Raw genomic sequence first — 23,183 nt, 5'->3', positions numbered from 1 at the left:
GCTTGGATGCAAAGCACTTGCATAGCATAGAAAAGGCCTTGGGTTTTTCGAGCACCAAAACCAACACCAAAAGTACAACCAAAATGTTTATAATAGTTGAGACTCTACAGGGACATAGTTTTCTTTTCTCATCATTGTACTTTTTTTTGGTAATGGGTTTGTACTCAGGTTTCCAGTTTGTTAGACAAGCACCCAGCCACTTGAGCTATGCCTTCAGCCCTGTACTGTCTATATTCTGCAATGGAATAGTTTGCCTTACTGAAAAACTTCAGTGAACAAATACGATAAACAGATACATACTGAAATTCTTCATTAACTTATATTTAAACTTTCCTCTATCTACAAAACAGTAATACGTTATTGTTTTGACCAGATTTTTTGTTTGTTTGTGGGTCATGGGGCTTGAACTCTGGGCCTTGGTATTGTCCCTGAGCTGTTCAGCTCCAGGCTACCACCCTAACCCTGGAGCCACAGCCCCACTTCCCTCTTTCCAATGATTAATTGGAGATAAGAGTCTCACAGTCTTTAGTGCCTGGGCTGGTTTTGAACAGCAATCCTCAGCCTCCTGAATAGCTAGGATTACTGCATAAGCCACCACTCCTGGCTTGAGCAGATTTTGTTGATGCTACGGGAAGAACCAGGGACTGACACTGAGGCCAACTCCAAGTTCTATAACTGAGTTGTAGTCCCTATACCCCCATCCAAGCAGGAGATTGTTTCATTCACTCATGTCTGACTTCTTTTTCATGGTGCTGGGGATGGAAGCCAGTGCTTAGCACATGCTAGGAAAGCACTGTATCAATGAGCTGGACTCTCTAGCCAACTCACCACATGTTTTCTGAGTGTCTTAAGAAGCTCAACACTCTATTTGGTACTGGTAACACAGTGGAGAGATTTTAAAAAGGTCAGGCTACAGTGGCCACTTATTAGAAAGAAAATAATTATTTTCTTTTGTTAGTCATGGGGCTTAAACTCAGGGCTAAGGTGCTATATCTGAGCTCTTTTTGTTCCAGGGTAGAGTTTTAGTGCTTTAAGTCACACCTCCCAGTCTGGTTTTCTCATAGTTCATTGGAGCTAAGAGTATTACTGACTTTCCTGCCTGGGCTGGTTTCAAACTGTGATTCTCAAATCTCAGCCTCCTGAGGATTACAGTGGTGAGCTATCAGCATCCGGCTAGAAAGAAAACCCGTATTTGTTACTATTTATGTTTATTTAAATTGAAATTTATTTGGTGACAACGACTGAGCCCCAGGGCCTCCAATACACATAGTAGATAGCACATGGTATGTTCTATGTACATATATAAGTGCATACAAACATACATGATTTTCCCCATTCATCATAAAATTTCTTGCGAGGTGGTATTATAAAAATTCAAATGTCAAGAGCCTCAGTCTAAATTTTACCACTTGGGTTTGGGGAGGGCACACACTGCACACTTGGAACCACAGTGTTGCAGATTTTAGAATATTTGCATACACATAATGAGATTATTATGAGGGTGTGACCTAAGTCAAACAAAACTTACAAGCCAGGCAAGCTGCCTCAGTATCATGGAACTACTTCTGGCCCAGACGGTAATATTATAGTTCTTTCTTTCTTTCTTTCTTTCTTTCTTTCTTTCTTTCTTTCTCTTTCTTTCTTCTTTCTTTTCTTTTCTTTTCTTTTCTTTCGCCAGTCCTGGGCTTGAGCTCAGGGCCTGAGCACTTCCAGCTTTTTTCTATGTATGTGGTACCAAGGAATAGAACCCAGGTCTTCATACATGCTAGGCAAGCACTCTACTACTAGGCCAAACTCCCATCCCTATAGTTATTTTTAGTGTACCTGCATTTTGACTGTGACTTGTCACATAACACATAAAGTCAGGTGTGAAGTTGTCCCCTTGTGGCATCGAGTCAGCATTTTGGCTTTCAGATTATTGGATTAGGAATACTCATGACAGAAAAAAAGTAAAACACACGGGAGTTGACTATCTTAGTCCACAGCTGTATGGCTACTGGGTGTACGAGCCTGACTTTAACCTGCGCCTACTACTCATGGAGTATGCTCTTAAACAGTAGGCTATATTGCCTTTGGGAAAAAAAAGCAGTAGCAGAAAGCACTGAGGTTTTCCCATCACTTCTGCCAAGACCCTGCTGGCTATGGGGCAGTTGCAGTGACAGGAGCTTTTCTCAAAAATAGGTCACTGGAGAGAGTGAACTGAAGGTAGCCTCTTTTTCCCCCCTTTGGAAGCTATGGAATTTCAGAATAAATAGATATGACATACTTAAATGAATGAAGTAGTAATGTCCTGCTTGCTCAGTGATGAGAAGAAATGGATGCTGAGTGTTTTTTTTTTCCTATAGAAAATATCCCAGTCTCTGACAGTTTTCTTTATAGAGAAAGACTTAAAAGAGACGAAACAAAACAAAAGGGACTGAAGTGAGGTAATTCTCCTTCTATTTCTTTGAGATGGACCTGCCAAGCATCCAGAAACAAATTGAACAAGTTTATGGAAGGGCATTTTTGGAAATCTGGATGTAAGACAAGTTAGCAACTTACCAAAGCACAATTCCATCACCAACAGCTTTGAACAGGTCATCGGTATTTGGATTCATGGGTATAACATGTCTGCAATCCGGATCGTTTTCCAAAGCCTTGTTTATCCAGTTAACAAAAGCATATTTTTCTTCCTCTAAAATTATGAACAAAAAATCAGTTCATAGTCTGTATTGATCTTTTGACCCCAAAAGTCTAAAATAGTTATAATAGCAGTGTTGAACAAACACATGGTTTTCCTTTTCAGACACCAGACTCTTGGCTATAACCCAAAATGAACAAAAACTGACCCTCAGAGAAATTATTTATAAAATGTTTAAAAAATTATATGCATAAGCTAGGTGCTGGTGGCTCATGCCTATAATCCTAACTACCCAGGAAGCTGAGACCTAGAGAATCATGATTTCAAACCAGTCTGAGCAGAAAGTCAAAAACTCCAATAAATTATCAAAAAATCCACAGTGGAGGTGGGGTTCAAATGGTAACATATTAACATTGGGCACAAAAGCTCATGGACAGCGTCCAGGCTCTGAGATGAAGCCTGAGTATCAGTACAAAATATTTTACATTTATAGTACTTCACAACTCTTCTGTAATAACATCTATCATGACATGAATTGTGTCTCTTGTAAGCTAAAAAAAAAATCAAACAATAAAAACCTGTCATAACTTTATAATATTAGATCCAAGCTTAAATGCATGTTACCAAGGACATCAATGTTTTTTTGGGGGGGGGCTGTTATATGGCTTTAACTCTGGGCCTCCATGCTGTCCCTAAGCTTTTGTGATCAAGGTTAGCACTTTACTATTTCAGTCACAGCTGCAGTTACTGGTTCTTGTAGTTAAGTGGAGATAAGAATCTCACTGACTTTTCTGCACAAGCTGGCTTCCAACTCAGATCTCAGCCTCCTGAGTAACTGGGATTATAACCGTGAGTCACTGGCACCTGGCTGAGATTCTTTATTTCTGAACTCAGGGTCTTGCACTTCAGTGTAGCTTTTTCACTCAAGATAGACGCTCTAACACCGAGTCAGTTAATTCGAGATGAGATTCTCTCACACTTGTCCACCTAGGCTGGCTTCAAACTATAGTCCCCAGATCTTAGCCTCCTGAGCAGCTAGGATGCTAGGCATGAGCCACTGGCACCTGGCTTGGTGGGATTCTTGTAAAGGATTCTTAATTCTTCATGACAGAGTAGCTACCCTATGTAGCACATCCCATCGCTATTACCTGGAGCCCATTACCTGAGTAAGAATGCTGAGTCCCTTCACTGGATAGTTCTGAAGTCCCGCCCAGAGCACAGATCCCCTCCTTCCTGTTGATTGCCTTGCGGAAGGTTTTAGCAATATCACTGCTTTTCACCTCTTGGAAAATCTAGTAAGAAAATAATTTTGTTGATTGACACAACAAATAAGCACATTTATTTTCTTTTAGATCTCGATCGCCTATTGTTTTCCCCACCTGATGAGTGTTAAAAAGGAAAATTGGGTTTGAGTTTTGTTTTTTTTTTTTTGGTCAGCCCTGGGCTTGAGCACTGTCCTTGGGTTCCTTTTCTCAAGGCTAATGCTCTACCATTTGAACCACTTCTGGCTTTTTCTATGAATGTGGTACTGAGGAATTGAACCCAGGTCTTTGTACATACTAGGCAAGCACTCTACCACTAGGCCACACTTCCGGCCCCAGGCTTGAGTTGTTTTGCAATGCTAAACAAGCACTATCAGTGCTACTAAGGATGAAGCTCCAGGTCGATTGCACCCACTTTTCAAAAATATGATGTGTTACATGCATTGAATCCCTGGTAAACTCAAAATTAGGGTTATTGAAGGGTACAGGCCAATCTGTTAATTTTCTATACAGAAGGATAGTGTTGCTTCTCTAACTTCATTTTATGATTAAAGAATGGCAACATTTCTGGCCATTTTTTTTAAGTGTAGCATAAAGGTAGCTGATGTAAGAGGTCATTTAATCAAAAGTTGCAGGGAAATCAGGATTTGAAAAATCATTTCCTCTCTTTTCCTTTTTCTCCCTCCCATTCTCACTTCAACCTTTTTTTTGGTCTCTGTCTCTCTCTATCTCTGTTTCTGAACATAGATCCCAGGGGCCTTGAACACTCAGGGTATCCACTCCACCATTGAGTTTATAACCTCAAACCTAGCTTCTCATCACAATAAGGTCCATGGCTAACAAGTCAATGTGCACACTAGAATGACATAGAACAGGCTGCAACAAAGAACGTTTCATATTCTGGCTCACTCACTTGATTGAGTGGGAATTCTAATGGTGTCTCTATATACTTCCCAAATACCCCAAACTTGATCTTGATCTACCAAGGTATAGCACTGCCTACAGTCACATAGACACAATGTGCATTAACTTTATAAGATCTCCTTTAAATGTTGTTTAGAACCTTCATTTAAGTGACCCTATCAAAATAAAACACAACTGTAATGGAAAGTTTGCTGAAGAAATGTAAAGCAACTCAAAGGTCTTTCACACTGTCAACAAACACATACATTCTCATTTCAGTGGGATTATAGCTTGTGACTAGAATGTGCTCACAATATATAGCAGTTCAAGCTGGAAAAACCCAGCCTAGGAGACACTAAAGCCTTGCTCAAGACTGACAGGTTTCAAGAAGGAGGGCACCATGAGAACAAGTGATGTTTTGTAATTTGTACAAATGTTGCTGTGTGTATCATCTCATCCCCTTATCTTTCTTGACCCCTTATCTTTCTTAAAGCCTGACTTGCCTGCATCTAGTAGCTATTGATTTAAGCTTTCCCAGTTTCTCTATCTGCAAATCTGTGATATACCAAGAATCATACAGGTAGTGTAGGTGCACAGACATGTTAACTTCTCGAGATGGTGTGTGCAAGTGATGAACCCACTTTCTTTTCCACAGCAGTGACTCCCAGCTGAATTGGTTGCTCCAGGAAACTTTTTAGTTATTCAAGCCAAACTAATACAATTGAGTCACTCCCTCGAAAGTAGCAAAGCCCAAATTAGAATGTGTTTGATCAGTAGCTTCCCTTTTTGATAAGAAGGCACCAGGCTTAGTGAAGAGACCATTACTTCATTCCAATCTTGTATCACTTAGTTGGAGAGTAAGATAAAAGCTGACAGGTGGCATTTCTTCATCCCTGCCATACCACATGACACCACAAGGGGCACAACATGGCACTGCCTTACAGTGATGTGCCAGGCTGGCTTTCTCTATGTAAGTGCTTTTGTGTTAAGTATAACTGCCTGTTAGAAATTAGGCTGTTTCAACATACACAATTTCCGTTGACAGATCCCAGTTTGCATTTGCCATGGGAAAATGAGATGATTAAAATAAAAAGAAAGGGGACAGGAATTTGGCCTAGTGGTAGAGTGCTTGCACGAAGCATGCACGAAGACCTGGGTTCGATTCCTTGCTACCACATACAGAGAAAAAGCCAGAAGTGATGCTGTGGCTCAAGTGGTAGGATTCTAACCTTGAGAAAGCCCATGGAAAGTGCTCAGGCCCCAAGCTCAAGTCCAGGACTGGCAAAAAAAAAAGAAGAAAAAGGACGAAAAAGAAAGTTCTATACTGTAATGTGATAACTTACATACTCTAGAATGACTTCTGATGTTTCGGAATGAGGTGCACAAATATTAAATAAGCTTTGTACAAAATTTTGTATGAATGGAGGAGCAAAGGGTGAATGAATGCATCAGTGGTACTCACTAGACACTATGTTGAAAATGAACTATACAATTTGTGGGAGGGGGTGATAGGGAAAAACAGGGAGAGAGAGAAGGAAGGAGTGACATTGCCCAAAAAGAAATGTCCTCATTACCTAGCTATGTAACTGTAACCTCTATGTACATCACCTTTATAATAACAATTTAAAAAAAAAGAGAAAAACTTATAATGCCTTCTTTTCAACTCCCTCCTTCCCTTTCCTTTTATTTCTGTGGTGCTGGGGACTGAACCTAGGATTTTGTGCATGTTAAGTTAATAAGCACCTGCTATCCAACTAAGATCTATTCCTATAAATATTTTAAAATACATTATTCCACCTAAGCCCAAATGACTCATTGCACATTTTCCCGTTCGTTACAGCTTTTAATGTAAACAGAAAGTTTATATATCAAACAGACTGAAAATTCACCTTTTCCTTTCTACTTTAGTAAAGCAACTGCTGGAATGGGTGAAAGCTATTGGGAGTATAAGCTTTAACATTGTAAGAATCTTAGAATTCAGAGCACAAGGCTGACCACTGTGCTTCAGTCTTCTCAATGAAGCTTTTCAAGGCTGTGCAGGGATCCAGATGAGCTCACTGTTTGGTGCCATTGTCCCTCCACAAGGAAGGACTAGCTTCATCAGCTGTGAAGACCACCTGGTGAATCCTGCCCACACAGCAATGCCCACTGTCCTTCAGTGTCTTTGGGGGAATGTATTGTCATTTCATAAATATCATTGCCTGGAATTCTATGCTGCCATCAGAAAGAACGGCATCGCCCCATTTGTAAGGAAATGGAAAGACTTGGAAAACATATTAAGTGAAGTAAGCCAGACCCAAAGGAACATAGGCTCAATGGTTTCCCTCATTGGTCATAATCAGTAGAAACCTAGGACTCTCCTAGCTGAAGATCACAAAAGCTCAAAACCTAGATCCATAAGGTCATGTAGGATTTGACTAAATGAAAGAATCTCTAGGATATGGAAACAAGAGCTTTATCTTGAGTGACTGCTGTTCTTAATGTACTATGTTATTACTCTTCTCTTTTGTTGCGCTTTGGTTAATCTCATATTGTTACTGTATCTGACTTTGTGACCTGGCATATTGTATATACATTTATTTGTTTATTTGAAATAGGAAAGGGAAGGGGGGAAAACATGATTGGGAGGAGGTGGGGGGAGGGAAATGGGGACAAAAACATGAGATGGGGTATCAATGTGTGAGAAGTAATGCACCTTCTACCTGGCAAATATAACTGTAATCCCTCTATACATTACCCTGACAATAAAAAAATTTTTAAAAAGAAAAAATATCATTGCCTTTCTCTCAAAAATCCTTCATAAGAAGCTACCTTCTTCCCATCCCAAAATGAGCCTGACATAGACCTACTGGCCAAACCCAAACAACCCAGAGTCATATGACTTATGAAGGAAAGACTTCGGAAAGGATTGCAAAACAAATTTACAATTGTTTACTATATGGGACTTATTTCCAAAGTAGCAGGTTTAAATTTTTCCTTTCTTTGGAAATTCTTATAGTCCGTAACTTGGACAAGCATACTACTTTAAATAGAATACTAGCGAGATATTATGGTGTGCCTGTAGTCCTAGCCACTATAGAGGCTGGGGCATGAGAATCCCTTGAGTCCAAGAGTTCCAGCCAATGCAAGCAACTTGGCAAGATCGTTTCAAGTGAATAAACAACAAAAAAGGAAATAATCTCCTCAACTACTAACATCTATGTAGCAAAAAAGGAGCCAAGTTAAGAAAAAAAGGTCTGGATGCATGGCTCAAGCAGTAGAATACATCCCTAGCAAGCAGGGGCCCAAGTTCATAAAACACCAGTGACACGATGTAAAAATCCAGTCATTTCATTTTCAAATGCTTAGAACAAAAGTACACTATTAAATTTCTTTTTTTGTACTTGAAGTTTGCAATAACTTTGGGAATTGTTTATCAAATTTATTTTCAGAGTGATGTACACAGAGGTTACAGTTGCATTTATTAAGTAGTGAGTACATGACTTCTTGAATATTGTTATCCCTTCCCATGTTTTACTCCCATTTTCCCTCCCCCCACAACCTCCCAATTGTAGAGTTTATTTCCAACATTTTGTCTTGTGAATATCGCTATTACTCTGGTTTATCCTTTGTCCTTTGTCTCATCATCTTGTTTTTTCCCCTTCCCTTCTGTGATTCAAACAAACAGATCAGGTCAACTTTAGGAATCTTTTTTGACCTCTTTGTATCCTTTCATAAAATTAATACAAAGTGATTTTTTTTGTAGTTGCCACTTGTTTCCGGGTAATTTTGCTAGTCACTTTTTTTTCCAGTCATGGGGCTTGAACTCTTCACCCAGGCACTATCTTTGAGCTCTTTAGATCAAGGCTAGGATGCTACCCTTGGGAACCACAGTGCCACTTCCAGTTTTCTGGTGGTTATCTAGAGGTAAGAGTCTCACAGACCTTCATGCCTGGGTTGGTTTTTAACTGCAATCCTCAGATCTCAGCCTGTGAGTAGCTAGATTTATAGGCATGAGTTGCAGGCACCAGAGTCCTTTCTTTTCTTAGAAATCCAAGTTGTTTGTTTTCAATCAATTAGTGTAAGCATATTGACTTGTTCTAGGTCTAAAACATTATTTTAGCCTAACACGTTCTTAGTAATTGTTTTTTTAAATAGTTTTGTTTTAAAAATCTTCTATTGTTGGGGCCAGTAGTTTGGCCTTCGTGGTAGAGTTCTTGAGTAGCAGGGACAAATACCCGGGTTTGATTCTTCAGTACCACATATATACAAAAAGCAGGAAGTGGTGCTGTGGCTCAAGTGGTAGAGCTCCAGCCTTGAGAAAGCCCCAGGTCTGGCAAAAAATTTTTTCTCTGTTGTTGCCAAATTTATTATAAAACTGCTTTATTTTAGTTTCTCTGCTAGTGCTGAGGCTAATCACTTGAGCCATACCTCCAGCCCAGCTTTTTCCTGGTTAGTGATAGAGTCTCCACTGGCACTGGGCTCCATTTTCTTTACTTTGAAAGATATATTAAGGTTATCTCACTTCTTCACTTAAAAAGCCACTAAAAGCTGTATAGAAATAGTTATGTTAAAAAACTCACACAATTAAAAATCTTCATAAGATCATAAGAAATTGCCATAATTTTGTCTAGTAGAGATCTTGATGGTTGAAGCCTGTCATTTCATTTTTTTGGTCGGTCTTGGGACTTGAACTCTGGGCTTGAGCAGTGTCCCAGAGCTCTTCAGCTCGAGGCTGCCACACTACCCCTTGAGCCACAGTGTCACTTCCAGTTTTCTGGTGATTAATTGGAGATGTCTCACCGATTTTTCATTGCCAGGGCTTGCTTTTAACTGCGATCTTCAGATCTCAATCTCCTGAGCAGCTAGGATTATAGACGTGAACCACCACACCCGGCTGAGACCTGTTATTTCTAGGTGCAAGCTGTATCACAGTTAGCCGATGCTCTGAGCTGCTTTCTACTCACAACTCAACATGCAGTCACAAGGGGGAGTGAGTTATATAGCAGAGAACATGCAAACGCTCAAATTGTACTCAGTTGCAACTTACTATTGAACACAGAATTCAAAGCAAAAGGCTTTGGCCTAAACTGGAGACAAAAAAATGGTGGGAGGAAATCAATATTGCGAAAGAAAAATGGCAAGAGCTATATCATTATAATTAAGACCAAAGTCTGCATTTAAAAAAGTTAACACCCTCCCCCACCCCAGAAAAACTGAGAGCTGAGTAGACATTATTTTGTCATTATGCTTCTTGACTTTCAGAGTTTTTAAGGAGCTAATTCTAAGCAGAAAGAACATGAAAATTTTATGGAAAAAAATAAAACTATGAAAAAGACCAACAGGAATGCTGGGAAGTTTGAGAACTTTCGTAATTTATTGAAAGGAATGCCTAATACAATCTAGTCTAAAATAGCCTTAAATTAGTAAAAAGCAATCCACAAAAAATTTAAAAAGTACTAAGAGTGGTGACTGCCTGCTTAACATCCCAGCACTTGGGAAGCTGAAGTAGAAGGATTCTGAGCAAGTTCAGCTGGGCTGCATAGCAAGATCTTGTCTCAGAAAAACCCAAACCAATAAATCTTACAGTATGTTCTTAACTGAGGGAAGAACCAAAAGGTCTCTTTATATATGTCAATATTGTGTCAATAAATATAGATTGAAAATGGCTGGCATCTTTCAAAAATCCCAACTCTCAGCAAGTAAAAGTTAGGCTTCAATAAAGAACCATGTGCCCTGCCACAAAGGTGTTCCAAAAGAAAAACTGAAATGTCTCTCCCAATGGACTAAAAAGATATGCTTCTAAGTCTTCATTATCAAAATGATCGCCCTAGAGAAAATGGTATAGTGAAACACCATTACCTCAGGAGAGGAAAATGGCTATTTAATCAGCAAGTTTAGCTCAGGAAGCTCCTAAGACTGAGTTAGGGTATATCATTAAAGTTGTGGGACACATTACTCACCATGAGAGAGAAAGATCATCAAGGTTGTCATTTAACACTTTGGAAGATGCATGTAATGACGCCCTGTTAGGAGATGGTCACCTCTCACAGGGAGTTTTCTTTCTAACAGTGTTCTCTTAAGATATAAGATTGAAAGAACTAACTGAACAGAGTGGGCACAACGACAGAAAGGTTGCAAGTTAGATTGCGAACATAACTTGTTTTCACAATTAACATAATAGTATTTATACTACAAGATCCTATGACACCAAGGAATCATGGTGATTTGTCTGAATTGTACATTTTCATATACTTACATAAACGAACTCATCAAAGTGTATCTTTCCATCCTTATTCCTGTCACTATCCAGCATGAGTTTCTGAATGATTTCTCTCACTTTGTAGCCTGGCAATGGCATGTTCGCTTCTTTGAAAAGTTCATGAAGTTCATAGTCACAAATGTATCCATTGCTGTTGAGATCTTTAGAAAAAAGAACCAAAGATTAGGATATGTTTATTCATAGTATTATCCATTATTTCTGTTTGCTTCATAAGCTCACCTAATTGCAATATTTTTTATTGTTTGGAGACTAAGAATGTTTGAAAGAAAATATTTTAATTAAAAGTGCAAGATTTTAAGATTTTACATCATCTATCTTGGTGGTTTTTTTTGGGGGGGGCCAGTCTTGGAGCTTGAACTCAGAGCCTGGAAACTGTCTCTGAACTTATTTTTGCTCAAGTCTAGCACTCTACTACTTGAGCTACAGCTTCACTTAAAAATTCCAGATAAAAGTGTCCCAGACTTTCCTGCCTGGGGCGGCTTCAAATTGTAATCCTCAGATCTCAGTTTGCTTAGTAAGTAGGATTACTTGTATGAGCCACTTGCACCTGGCTATCCAGTATTTTAAACTGTGGGTAAAAAGCTTTACTTAAAAATAGTGACCATGGGGGCCGGGAGTTTGGCTTAGTGGTAGAGTGCTTGCCTAGCATGCATGAAGACCTGGGTTTGATTCCACGGTACCACATACATAGAAAAAATCCGGAAGTGGTGCTGTGGCTCGAGTAGTAGAGCTCTAGCCTTGAAAAAGTCCAAGGACAGTGTTCAGGCCCTGAGCTCAAGCCCAGGACTGACAAAAAAATAGTGACCACAGGGGCCAGGAGTCTGGCCTACTGGTAGAGTGCTTGCCTAGCATGCACAAAGACCTGGGTTCAATTCCTCAGTACAACATACATAGAAAAAAATCCGGAAGTGGTCTTGTCATTCTAGTGATAGAGCTCTAGCCTCGAGAAAGCCCAAGGACAGTGTTCAGGCCCTGAGTTCAAGCCCCAGGATTGGCAAAAAAAAATAGTGACCACTGGGTGCTGGTGACTCATGCCTGTAATCCTAGCTATCCAAGAGGCTGAGATCTGAGGGTTCCGGTCCAGCAAAGTCCATAAGATTCTTATCTGAAATTAACTACTCAGAATCAAACCCAGGGCTTTGTGCATGCTAGGCAAGTACTCTACCACTAGGCCACACTCGTGGCACAAAAAAACAGGAAGTGGTATTGTGGCTCAAGTGGTAGAGTGGTAGCCTTGAGGATGAAGAGGCTCACGGACAATACCCAAGCCCTGAGCTCAAGTCCCAGGACCACCAAAATAAAAATAGTACTGTTATTTTTAAGAAAGCCTGCTTGGGGGGCGGGAGTTTAGCCTAGTGGTCGAGTGCTTGCCTACCATGCACAAAGACCAGGGTTCGATTCCTCGCTACCACATGCATAGAAAAAAGCCAGAAGTGGTGCTGAGGCTCAAGTGGTAGAGCTCTAGCCTTGAGAAAGTCCAAGGACAGTGTTCAAGCCCTGAGTTCAAGCCCAAGGACTGGCAAAAAAAAGAAAGCCTGCTTGGTTAATAATACTATAAACACAGAAGTAGCTGGGTTGGGTAATATATTCCTGTAATTACAGATACTCTGGAGGCATATCTAGGAGGATTATGATCTGTTCATTGCAAAACTTCGAGATCATACCCCTAAATCAACTAAAGCAAAAGGGCTTGGGGGCATGACTGAAGACAATGTCTGCTTATGAAATGTTATGCTCTGAAGTCAAACACACACACACACACACACACACAGAGTTAAGACCACTTTTAAAAATCACACATTTTATGCCGGGAGCGTAGCCTACTAGTATAGTGCTCGCCTAGCATGCACAAAGCCCTGGGTTCAATTCCTTGGTACCATATACACAGAAAAGCCTGGAAGTGGTGTTGTGACTTAGGTGGCAGAGCACTAACCTTGAACAAAATGTGTGTAAGGACAGTATTCAGGCCCTGAGTTTAAGCACCAGGACTTGCAAAAAAAAAATCACACATTGCTAACACATGACTATAATCTCAGAACTCCAGAGGTAGACACAGTAAGGCTGAGAGTTTGAGACCAGACTGTATTTCCTAGAAGATCCTCTAAAAAAAAACCTTATACATTAAAAGCCATAACCAGGACTAGGGATATGGCTCAAGTGAGAGATCATCTGCCTAATAACTTACAAGGCCATGGATTTGCCCCAGTACCACCAAAACCAAAAATCAAAATAAGAAAAATACATTTTATACCAATAAAACTCCAACATGTGATTAAACAACTTCTACTGAATCCATGCCTTCATGTTCCTACTCGTTAGTATAAAACTTTTCTGAATTAATATGATTCTATTTCAAATCACACCTGAAACATAGCAGCCACTTTTAGGGCCCACTTTGAGTTAATATAAACAAACATTAATCCAAGATGAATAAAGAGTTCATAAAAATACATGTGGTACTAACTCAAGCAGATGTTCAACATGACGCTTTAAATATCCTTTTTATTTCTGGGCTACCGCAGTTTTAACAGCATGTTTGAAGTGCTGATTAAATGAATGTTAAATATGGAGAATAAAATCCTGATCCATGACTGAAAGTTTGTTGGTTGACAAACAGGGCAAGCAAAGGGGGACAATGAGAAGGGGTATCAAGGTTTGAAAAGTGACGCACCTACTACCTGACAAAAGTAACTGTAACCCCTCTATAAATTACTCCAACAATAAAATACAATAAAAGAAAAGAAAGCTGGGCGTGGTGGCTCACACTACTTAGGAGGCTGAGATCTGAGGATCGAGGTTGAAAGCCAGCCCAGGCACTAATGTCCATGAGACTTTTATCTCCAATTAACCACCAGAAAACTGGAAGTGGCACTGTGGCTCAAGAGGTAGGGCAGTAGAATTGAGCTGAAGAGCTCAGGAACAAGGCCCAGACCCAGGCCTAGAATTCAAGTACCATGACTGACAAAAAAGAAAAAAAGAGAGAAAGACAGCAAAATTCCAAAGGGTTGTAACCCTTTTAGGAAATTTTTAGGATGTAAATTTATTATTAGGAAATAAATCTTTACTTTCTCCAGCAACACCAAACATGGAAATTAGGAAAGAAATAATCTGAGCCAGGTACTGGTAGCACATGTCTATAATCCTTGCTACTCTGGAGGCTGAGATATGACAATCAAAGTGCAGAGCCAGTCCAAGCAAACAAATCTAGGACTCTTACCTAAATAGCTAAAAGGCCAGAACTAAACAGCCTTAACTAAAAGCCTTAATTTAAAAGGCCTTTACTAACAGCTACAAGGCCAGAAGTGAAGATGTGGCTCAAGTGATAGAATGTCAGTGTGAACAAAAAGGCCAAGCAAGAGCACAAGGCCCTGAGTTCAAGCCCCAGTACTGGCACATACACAAAAAAAATTCTATCATACACTTTTATTGAAACCAAGAATACTAAAGACAGCAAAAGAAGGTCTTTACAATATGGTACGTATATACACAATGTACAATATAATATAATCAATGTGGGGAATATTTTAAGTTTTTTTCTTGTGGTATTGGCATTTAAACTCATGGCTTCTCACTTGCTAGGTAGGAACACTACAACTTGACTTATGCCCCCAGCTAATTTTCCTGCAGTTATTTTTTGGATACGGTCCCAATGCTTTTCACCCAAGGGCTGCCCTTGGATCACTTCCTATAATGTTAGGATTATGAATGTATGCTACCACATCCAGCTTGTTTACTTAGATAAGAGTGTCTCACTAACTTTTTGTTGGGCTGGTTTCAAATTGTGATCCTTCTTACATCTGGGATTACCTGTCACCACATACTTGGCTGGAGAAATTTTTTTTTATCACCACAGTTGGGCAGGGAGAAAATGTCTCTAGTATCTATCCAATAGATAAATGCCAGGGATAATGATTAATATAATACTATGCACATGACTCCCCACCATCACTGTGTAACACAGATCATGCAGGTAAAAATATAAACTGTTAAAGTTAAGTAACTGCTCTACTGACATTGTGTGTGAGGGAGAGAGATATTTAGATTGAATGGTCAGGGAAGGTAACTTCGCTGATTGTCATTGAATGCACAGTTACATGAGTAAGTTACATGGAAGAAGCCAGTTGAAGTAGGGGAAGTAGCAAATGCAGCACATGACACAAAAGTGTATGGGATGTGCTCCAGAGCCTCCAGCAGAGTGAGAGACCATGTCAGGATCAGGGTACATAAAAGGAGATTTTTTTTCCTCAAAAAATGTGTAAGATCCTATATGAAGCCATTTCATACTACTTGAAAGCTGATGAAATCCTTGACTTTTTCTGGTGTGCAGAGGATTGAACCCAAGACCTTACCATGAAGCTACATTGCTAGGCCAAAGGCTGATGAAGTTGTATGTAGCTATAATGTCAAGCCTCGACATTACCAACCTACATAGTAGCCCCGAAAGCCATTTTTTTTCCCCTTGCTAGTATTTGGATTTGAACTCAGGGTCTCAAGGTTGCTCAGCTGGCTCTGATACATGCCTCAAGCTCTTTTGCACACTGATGTCTATTTCTAGGGCATATTAGTTTTACGGGGGAGGATTTCATTGCGACATTTCTATGTCCTTGGTTATTTTTGAAATAAGATCGTTTTGGCCTGGACTTACACTTAGATCACGATCTTACTATTTTATGTTTCTTGCCATAGTTGGAAAGATAGGCAGGCACCTGCATGCCCAACTTTTTGGTTGAAATGAGTTATCAATAGTTTTATTTTGCCCAAGCTGGCATCAAATTGTGATCTTCCTGATCTAAGGCACCCAAATAGCCCAGCTCATTTTTTCAGTTAAGGAAATATTTTAAAAATTCTCCTTTCTCTGACTTCTGAAATGGTATGTACTAAGCATGGCTCAAAGTTTGGTTATTATTCAACATTCGGCCTGCAATTTAACCGATAGTCAATAGTTATTCTCCTATTCTCAGGAACAGAAGTGGAAGGTAGTAATATTTTAAATTTAACAATGGGAAAATAAAATAAATTCAAAGCTGCATGAAACTGACCCAAGCTCTGAGAGTTTATCTGGTGGTTTATTTGTATTAGTGGAATTAGAAGTTTGAGTTACGGGGAGAACTAATCTTTGCCTGAACTCTATGTGAAAACTCTCTTGAGCCTTAATTAAAAGAAAGCTCACTGATGTGATTAAAAGCTGCCAGGAAGTAGCCACCCTAAAATATAACTAACGTAAAATAACCACATGCGGAAACTCTATTTTGAAGCAAGGGCAGTAATAACAGATGCTTCTAGTAAGGGAAAGGAACATGGGACAGGGGTTGGGAGAAATATGAACTTGTCATCACGTGACCATCTTTGTTATTAAGCTGCACATCTCTTCATAAAGGTCTTTTGAATACTTTTCCTCTGTTAACTTAATACAGAGCCTACTGTAAAGCACATATAAAGGAACAAGAAAAAAATTCCGCTTGTAGAAATATATAGAATCTCAAATATTAACCATAAGAAAAACTGCTCTAGTCCAGAACAACATGGCAAAATATACATGAATAGCCTTTAAAAAAAGGCAGCATGGCAATTTCTCAGGAAACCAAAACCTGACAGGAATATCCTTAACTAATGCTCAGTCTCATTCTCTTGGTTCTAAACCTGTCCCTATCCAGCAGCCTGAATACCTGTAATTTAGTTTTCTACCTGGACACACACCCAGGAGAAATGGCACAAGGGGCACCGGTGGTGGTCAGATCAAGTGTTCTCAAATGCAGACACCTGCCATGACTTTATTAAGAAACTCTATGTTAGCTGGGTTCTGGTGGCTCATGCCTGTAACCCTAGCTACTCAGGAGGCTGAGCTCTAAGGATCAAGGTTCGAAGCCAGCCTGGACAGGAAAGTCTATGAGACCCTATCTCCAATTAACTATCAAAAAGGCGGAAGTGGTCAAACAGGATAGGACTAAATGAAAGGATCTCTAGGATATGGAAACAAAGGCTTTATCTTGTGTGATTGTTGTTGTTAATGTACTATGTTATTTCTCTTTTGTTGCACTTTGGTTAATCTCATATTGTCACTGTATTTGACTTTGTTACCTGGTATATCATATATATTTGTTTATTTGAAATAGGAAAGGGAAAGAGGGAAAATGAGATTATTGGGAGGGGGCGTGTGGCTAAAGTCATAGAGTGCTAGCCTAAAAAAGCTCAGGGACAGTGCCATGTCCTAAGCTCAAGCCCTGGGACATAGACAGACAGACAGACAGACAGACAGACAGACACACACACACACACACACACACACACACACACACACACACGAAAGTCTCATGTAGCCAGCATGGTGGTGGTACATGGCTATAGTTCCAGATACTCAGGATGCAGACAACTTGAGTTTTAGGTAACAAGATCCTTTTCAAAAGACAAAACTGTAAACAAAACAAAAACAAGAAACTAGCTAAGCTTAAGTCACTGTCCAGGGCTCACATCATCCCTCCCTACTGTTGAGATGTTTGCAAAAGACACAGCAATTTACCAGAAAGAGCCAGGGGCTCTTTCTTTTCACTTTCCTCAGATAACAACACAAGCCATCTCTCATAAGTTCTACCTACCCCGGCTCTCTTCTTTCTCCTCACATGCCAAGTTTACTACAGCTTGTCAAAGGCATTTTAATGCAGTAAATTGTAGAATGTCTTTATTCCAGCTCCCAAATCACATATTTTGAAGAAAATGATTTCTGTTTCAATAAGAAGGGCCTTAAATGGCAGTGGTTAGCAGTTCTTTTTTACTAAATCCCCCAGCTGGTAAAAGACTTGAAAGATAAAACAGCATGCAATTATTTTTAAAGAGTTTCATGCTAATTTTACTTTCAATACTTAATTTTAAAAAAAGAAAAGAAAATATTAATACAGTCTTCAGCACCATGAGGGATCGCCTGTGTTTTGGAAGGCTAGAAAATGAGGTGGCAAAATGGCATTTTAGAAAGCAGTCTTGTCATCAATGACACTATTAACTAGGCATTCAAAACCGCAGTGTGTGTGTGTGTGTGTGTGTGTGTGTGTGTGTGTGTGTGTGTGTGTGTGTGTGTGTGTGTGTGTGTGTACATGCATACTCACATTACCAATGTTCAAACTCAGGACCTCTGTTCCTCAGCTTGCTTGCTAGTACTCTACCACTTGAATCACACCTCTGGCCCTGGAATTTTGTTGATTAGAGATGCAATCTTTTTTTTGCCAGTCCTGGGCTTGAGCTCAGGGCCTGAGCACTGTCCTTGGGTTTTCTCAAGGCTAGAGCTCTACCACTTGAGCCTCAGTACTACTTCCACCTTTTTTTCTATGTATGTGGTACAGAGGAATTGAACCTGGGTCTTTGTGTATGCTAGGCAAGCACTCTACCACTAGGCCAAACTCCCGGCCCCAGAGATATATTCTTGTAGACGTCTAGTTTGCCTTTAATTTATGATCTTCTGCATCACAGCCTCCTAAGAAACTAGTATTACAGTCATGAATCACCAGTACCTGGCTTTAAATCATATTTATTGTTGAACTCTCCCTCATTTAAGTCTTGACATATACACAATAATGTAACAAACTGCACATAGGAAATCGGTACATAAGGAACGTAGATTGAAAACAGGGTTTTATTTGGGGGGGGCAGTCATGCGGCTTGAACTCTGGGCCTGGGTGCTGTCCCTGAGCTCATTTGAGCCATAGAGGCACTTCCTGAAAGCAGTTTTACTGACTGAAAACTAAGATTACAACCACCAGGCACAATGACAGATCTTTAATTTCTCATTAAGACTGCCAACACAGTAGGACGCACTTCTGGTTTCTATGCCACTTCTATCTATACCCTGGCATAGGGTTAAAAGGCTCTGGATTTGGAAGGCTTGTCTGTGCCAGCTCCTATTTTCACACATGTGAGGAGGCACATAGGAATTATCAGCTACCTCGTACATTATGCATAGCAGGCTCAGCATTTCTGCCAGCCTTGTCTCGACATTTTGATTCAAAAAATGTGGTCAGGATGGATGGGCATTAGCAAACAGCAGGCAAAAAAAAGAGATTACTCAATTTCTAAACAACATTCTGGCTGAAAGTAAACTGCTAACTTGTGTGTATGTGTGTGCATGTGCAGGTGTGTTCACACGTATGCTAGTACTAGGGCTTGAGCTCCGGTCCTCACCCCTTTAGCTCATTCACTGAAGACTCAAATTCTATCACTTATGCCACAGCTCCACTTGGGGCTTTTTGATGCTCAACTGGAACTTTCCTGCCCAGGGTACCTTTGAATTGCGTTCCTCAGATCTCAGCGTCCTAAGTAGCTAGGATTACAGATGTGAGCCACTGGTGCCTAGCTAAATTTAATAAATATCCCAGGTATATTTTTTTAGGTAAGAAAAAAAACATTGTCCTTAAAAAATTCTGAAGAGACTACTACAACAGCAGACAAACCCATCTTTTATACTGACTGCTGGATTTACCAGCAAAGAGCCATCTGCTTGGCTATAATCATAGGGAATTCTGACTCTCCATGTCTCTTTCTCAGATGACACATGTAGGTTGACATCTGCATTTTGTTCGAAAGGAAATTACATTATTTCTCTTTTGCCAAATATTAGTTGAAATGCCAGCTACCTCCCTCAGGATCCTCCCCCAAATAACCTCAAAGTAAATAAACTTATTATACAGCCATGTTCCGGCAGTTTTGAATCACACCAAGAATGCATAGCCTTAAAAGGTAATGTTTTCCCTCCCCTTGCATCCTGTTATTTAAGCTATTTTAAGTGCTTGTCTGGAGAAAGCTGAGCCAGGATTCAAGTGGTTTTCATTTTAGTTGCTATTTTATACTGCCCTTGTTCAAGTGGTATGTGCTGCAATCTGTCACTTCAGATGGATTTTTCAGGCGTCTACTTTGTTTTAGGAATCCCTCAGTAAGAAAGACAAGGACTTTCTTTGGCCCTTAAGTTGAGAGACTCTGTATGTATATGTGTGTGTGTGTGTGTGGAGAGAGGGAGAGAGGGAGAGGGAGAGAGAGAGAGAGAGAGAGAGAGAGAGAGAGAGAGAGAGAGAGAGAGAGAGAGAGAGAGAGAGAGAGAGAGAGAGAGAGAAACAACCATCCTTGAATCTGTCTAAATGTGTTACTGTTCTTCAAAACAAGGCTGCATATTTAGAGTACTCATCTGTAACACATATGGGCCATCTTTATTAATATCAGAACAGTGAATTTTAGGACTTAAAGATGAAAACTAGCTGGGTACTAGTGGCTTGCACTTGTAATCCTAACTACTAAAGAGGCTGAAATCTGAGGATCACAGTTCAAAGCCAGGCTGGGCAGGAATCACTATGAGACTCTTATTTCCAATTAACCCCACCCCAAATAAAAAGCCAGACGTGCAGCTGTGGCTCAAGTGTTAAACTGCTAACCTTGGGCAAAAGAACTCAAGGATAGTGCCAAAGCCCGGGAGTTCAAGCCCCAGAACCTGCAAAAAAAAAAAAAAAAAAAAAAGGAGGAGGAGGAGGTGGTAACTAACACAGTGTAAAGTAATACCTTTTCAAAAACTTCAGAATTCTCTTTAGTTTGAGTAATATATTTCCATAGCATTTTAGCACTAAAAGGATGACAATAGGAATCTAAATGTCTAATGGTAGATTTACACACACACACACACACACACACACACACACGCGCACACACACGATTGATTTTAAAAGAATTGTGCAGAAGAATTTAGATTATATTCCACCCTAAAATATAGGCGGTAAAGTCAAGCTTTGGCATTAAACCTTGAGAGAAGGCTGCTGCTAAACACCTCCAGATGTAAACATCCGGTAGGCCTTTCACAAGTTTCCTTGGAGGTGGCTCAAGCCAGCCAATTTAAGAGACAATTTCATGAGTTCCAGCTAAGGGTAGATGACAACTTGCCATGATGGAATTAAGTCATATATTCCCCAGGATAGAGGTCAAACTCAGCCAGTACTGGACAAGTTTACATGGCTAAGAGTAGGCTGTGGAAAATGCAAATATTCCAGCAGTTAGACTTCAACCTGCTGCCATTCTCCAACTTCTAAAAAATACCTATATAAAACATGGTGCTGTGGCTCAAGGGGTAGGATGGTAGCCTTGAACTGAAGAGCTCAGTGATAACACCCAGGCCCAGAGTTCAAGTCCCATGACCAACAAAAACAAAACCTATATACTTGTTCTTCTGGGCATGTTCACACAGGTACACATCTACTGCCTTCCACACTGTCAATGCACCATTTTCAGAATGTCGAAACACATCCACTTGTAAGACTGCAGAGAGGTACTTATCCAGGTGGTACAGTGAATGAGCCCTGATACTTCCTTGGGTTTGTACCTGGGTAGTAGTATGTATGTATGTATGTATGTATGTATGTATGTATGTATGTATGTATGTATGTATGTATGTATATGTGAATCTGTCTATCTACCTGTCTATGGGTTGGTCTGCCCACTTTCCCACTCATTATTTAACACACTGGGGCTGGAACTCAGGGCCTTGCACATGCTAGTCAAACTATTACTGAGCTCCATTCCCAATCCCATAGACTGAATTTCTTAAGGTCTAATTAAACAAATGTGCCTGGTGATTTTATTTAATACAAAAAGCAAATTCTGCTAAACCACTCTATTTTTTGTGGCATCTTCCTGATGTGGTTTTTATATACTAGAGAATATCAAGTAACTGGAGACAAGTCAGCTTCCTGGGCTGAAAGAAATCAATCACCACAACCAGTATTTTTTGCTTCTTGTGGTGGGCAACCTCAAAAGAACACACCCACTCTATGCCTCGTCATTTAAGAAATTCCATCATCCTTCTATTTCAAAAGTGCTGAATTTCATGTTTAAAAAAAGTTTATGACAGTGTGCTTGGAAGAGAGGGAGAGAGGGGAGATGAGGGGAGGGGAGAGGAGAACAGAGGAAAGCAGAGGAAAAAAAGTTTTCTGAAATTTGTCCTTTTTTCCCCAGTCCTGGGGCTTGAACTCAGGGCCTGAGCAATGACCAAGACCAGCACTCTACCACTTGAGCTACAGCACTATTTCTGCCTTTTTTGTATATATGGTTCTGAGGAATTGAATCCAGGGTTTCATGCACGATAGGCAACCATTCTACCACTAGACCATGCTCCCAGCCCCAGTTTATCTTTTTGACAAGTAGTAAGACTACTGGTTTCCACAGAAAATTGAATCTTAGTGTGTAAAAACGATTTTCTAGCTTCTTCTTTCACTTCTTAAGTGCTCTGAAAATATTTTATTTATTCTTTTTTTTGAGACAATTTTGCTCTGTATACCGTATAGGCTGGCTTTGAACTCTCAATCTCCTACACCAGGCTGGCTTTGAACTCTCAATCTCCTACTTTCATGTTCTGAATTCTGGAACCACAGCAATTTGACATTACAGGCCTGAAATACTATGCCTGCCCGTATTTCATTTTACACAGAAATAAATTGTAGCTAGGTTCCAGTGGCTCAAAGCTTTAATCCAGGCTACTCAAGAGGCCAAGATCTGAGGATGGTGACTCAAAGACAGCTTGGGGAGGAAACTTAAACAGACTCTTATCTCCAATGAACCACCAAAAGGGGTCAAGTGCCATCCCTGAATGAAAATGCTTAGGAATAGCACCCATACCCTGAGTTCAAGCCCGAATACTCACATAAAAAACCAAAATAGAAATGTTATACAGAATGGCAGCAAATAAATTAAAACAAAAACATTATGAAGTAGGGGAAAAAGAAGAGTTAAATTGTCTGCTATCCCACAGAGAAAATACTGGAAACAATTGTTGAGAAAATGAAAATAATTATATGAGATGGAAGCTTAAAACTAAGCAGGTGCAGAAAGCGAGTGAAAGGAGAACTTTCAATCCTAATACTCAATTTATTGCTGGGGAATTTCAAAGCACTATTAATTGACTGAACAAAACCTATAATTAGTGGTAATTACAGAGATTTTCTCCACACACTATGATTTTGCTGCATTTCTAAGGAGATAATCAAGGATATTATTGTGAATAGATGGGAGAAATCATATAATGGTTTCCATATTTTGTCACAATTGAAGGGAAGCAGAATAGCCCTCTATCTCCCTCCCCTCCACTGAAGGAAACAGCCATCACTGACGGGAAAGTAAG

At 39.9% G+C, this 23,183-nt stretch overlaps 1 protein-coding gene across 8 annotated transcripts in view; it reads right to left on the bottom strand.

Moving 5' to 3' along the window:
* The window catches only part of Pls3 (plastin 3), an 85,952-nt gene that overhangs the window by 19,326 nt on the left and 43,443 nt on the right, over positions 1-23,183 (bottom strand). For all 8 annotated transcript variants that reach the window (XM_090326938.1, XM_090326934.1, XM_090326942.1 and 5 more), the window contains 3 exons: positions 11,024-11,187; positions 3,783-3,912; positions 2,542-2,674 (listed from right to left, as the gene is read on the bottom strand). In XM_090326938.1, coding sequence (XP_090183064.1) covers positions 2,542-2,674; positions 3,783-3,912; positions 11,024-11,187 — 427 coding nt within the window. The remainder of the gene's footprint in view (positions 1-2,541; positions 2,675-3,782; positions 3,913-11,023; positions 11,188-23,183) is intronic.

This window comes from Megascapheus bottae, chromosome X (assembly GCF_031878675.1).
Source record: "Megascapheus bottae isolate mThoBot1 chromosome X, mThoBot2.hap1, whole genome shotgun sequence".
In the NCBI taxonomy this organism is placed as follows: domain Eukaryota; kingdom Metazoa; phylum Chordata; class Mammalia; order Rodentia; family Geomyidae; genus Megascapheus; species Megascapheus bottae.
This window is presented reverse-complemented; position numbering and strand designations above follow the sequence as displayed.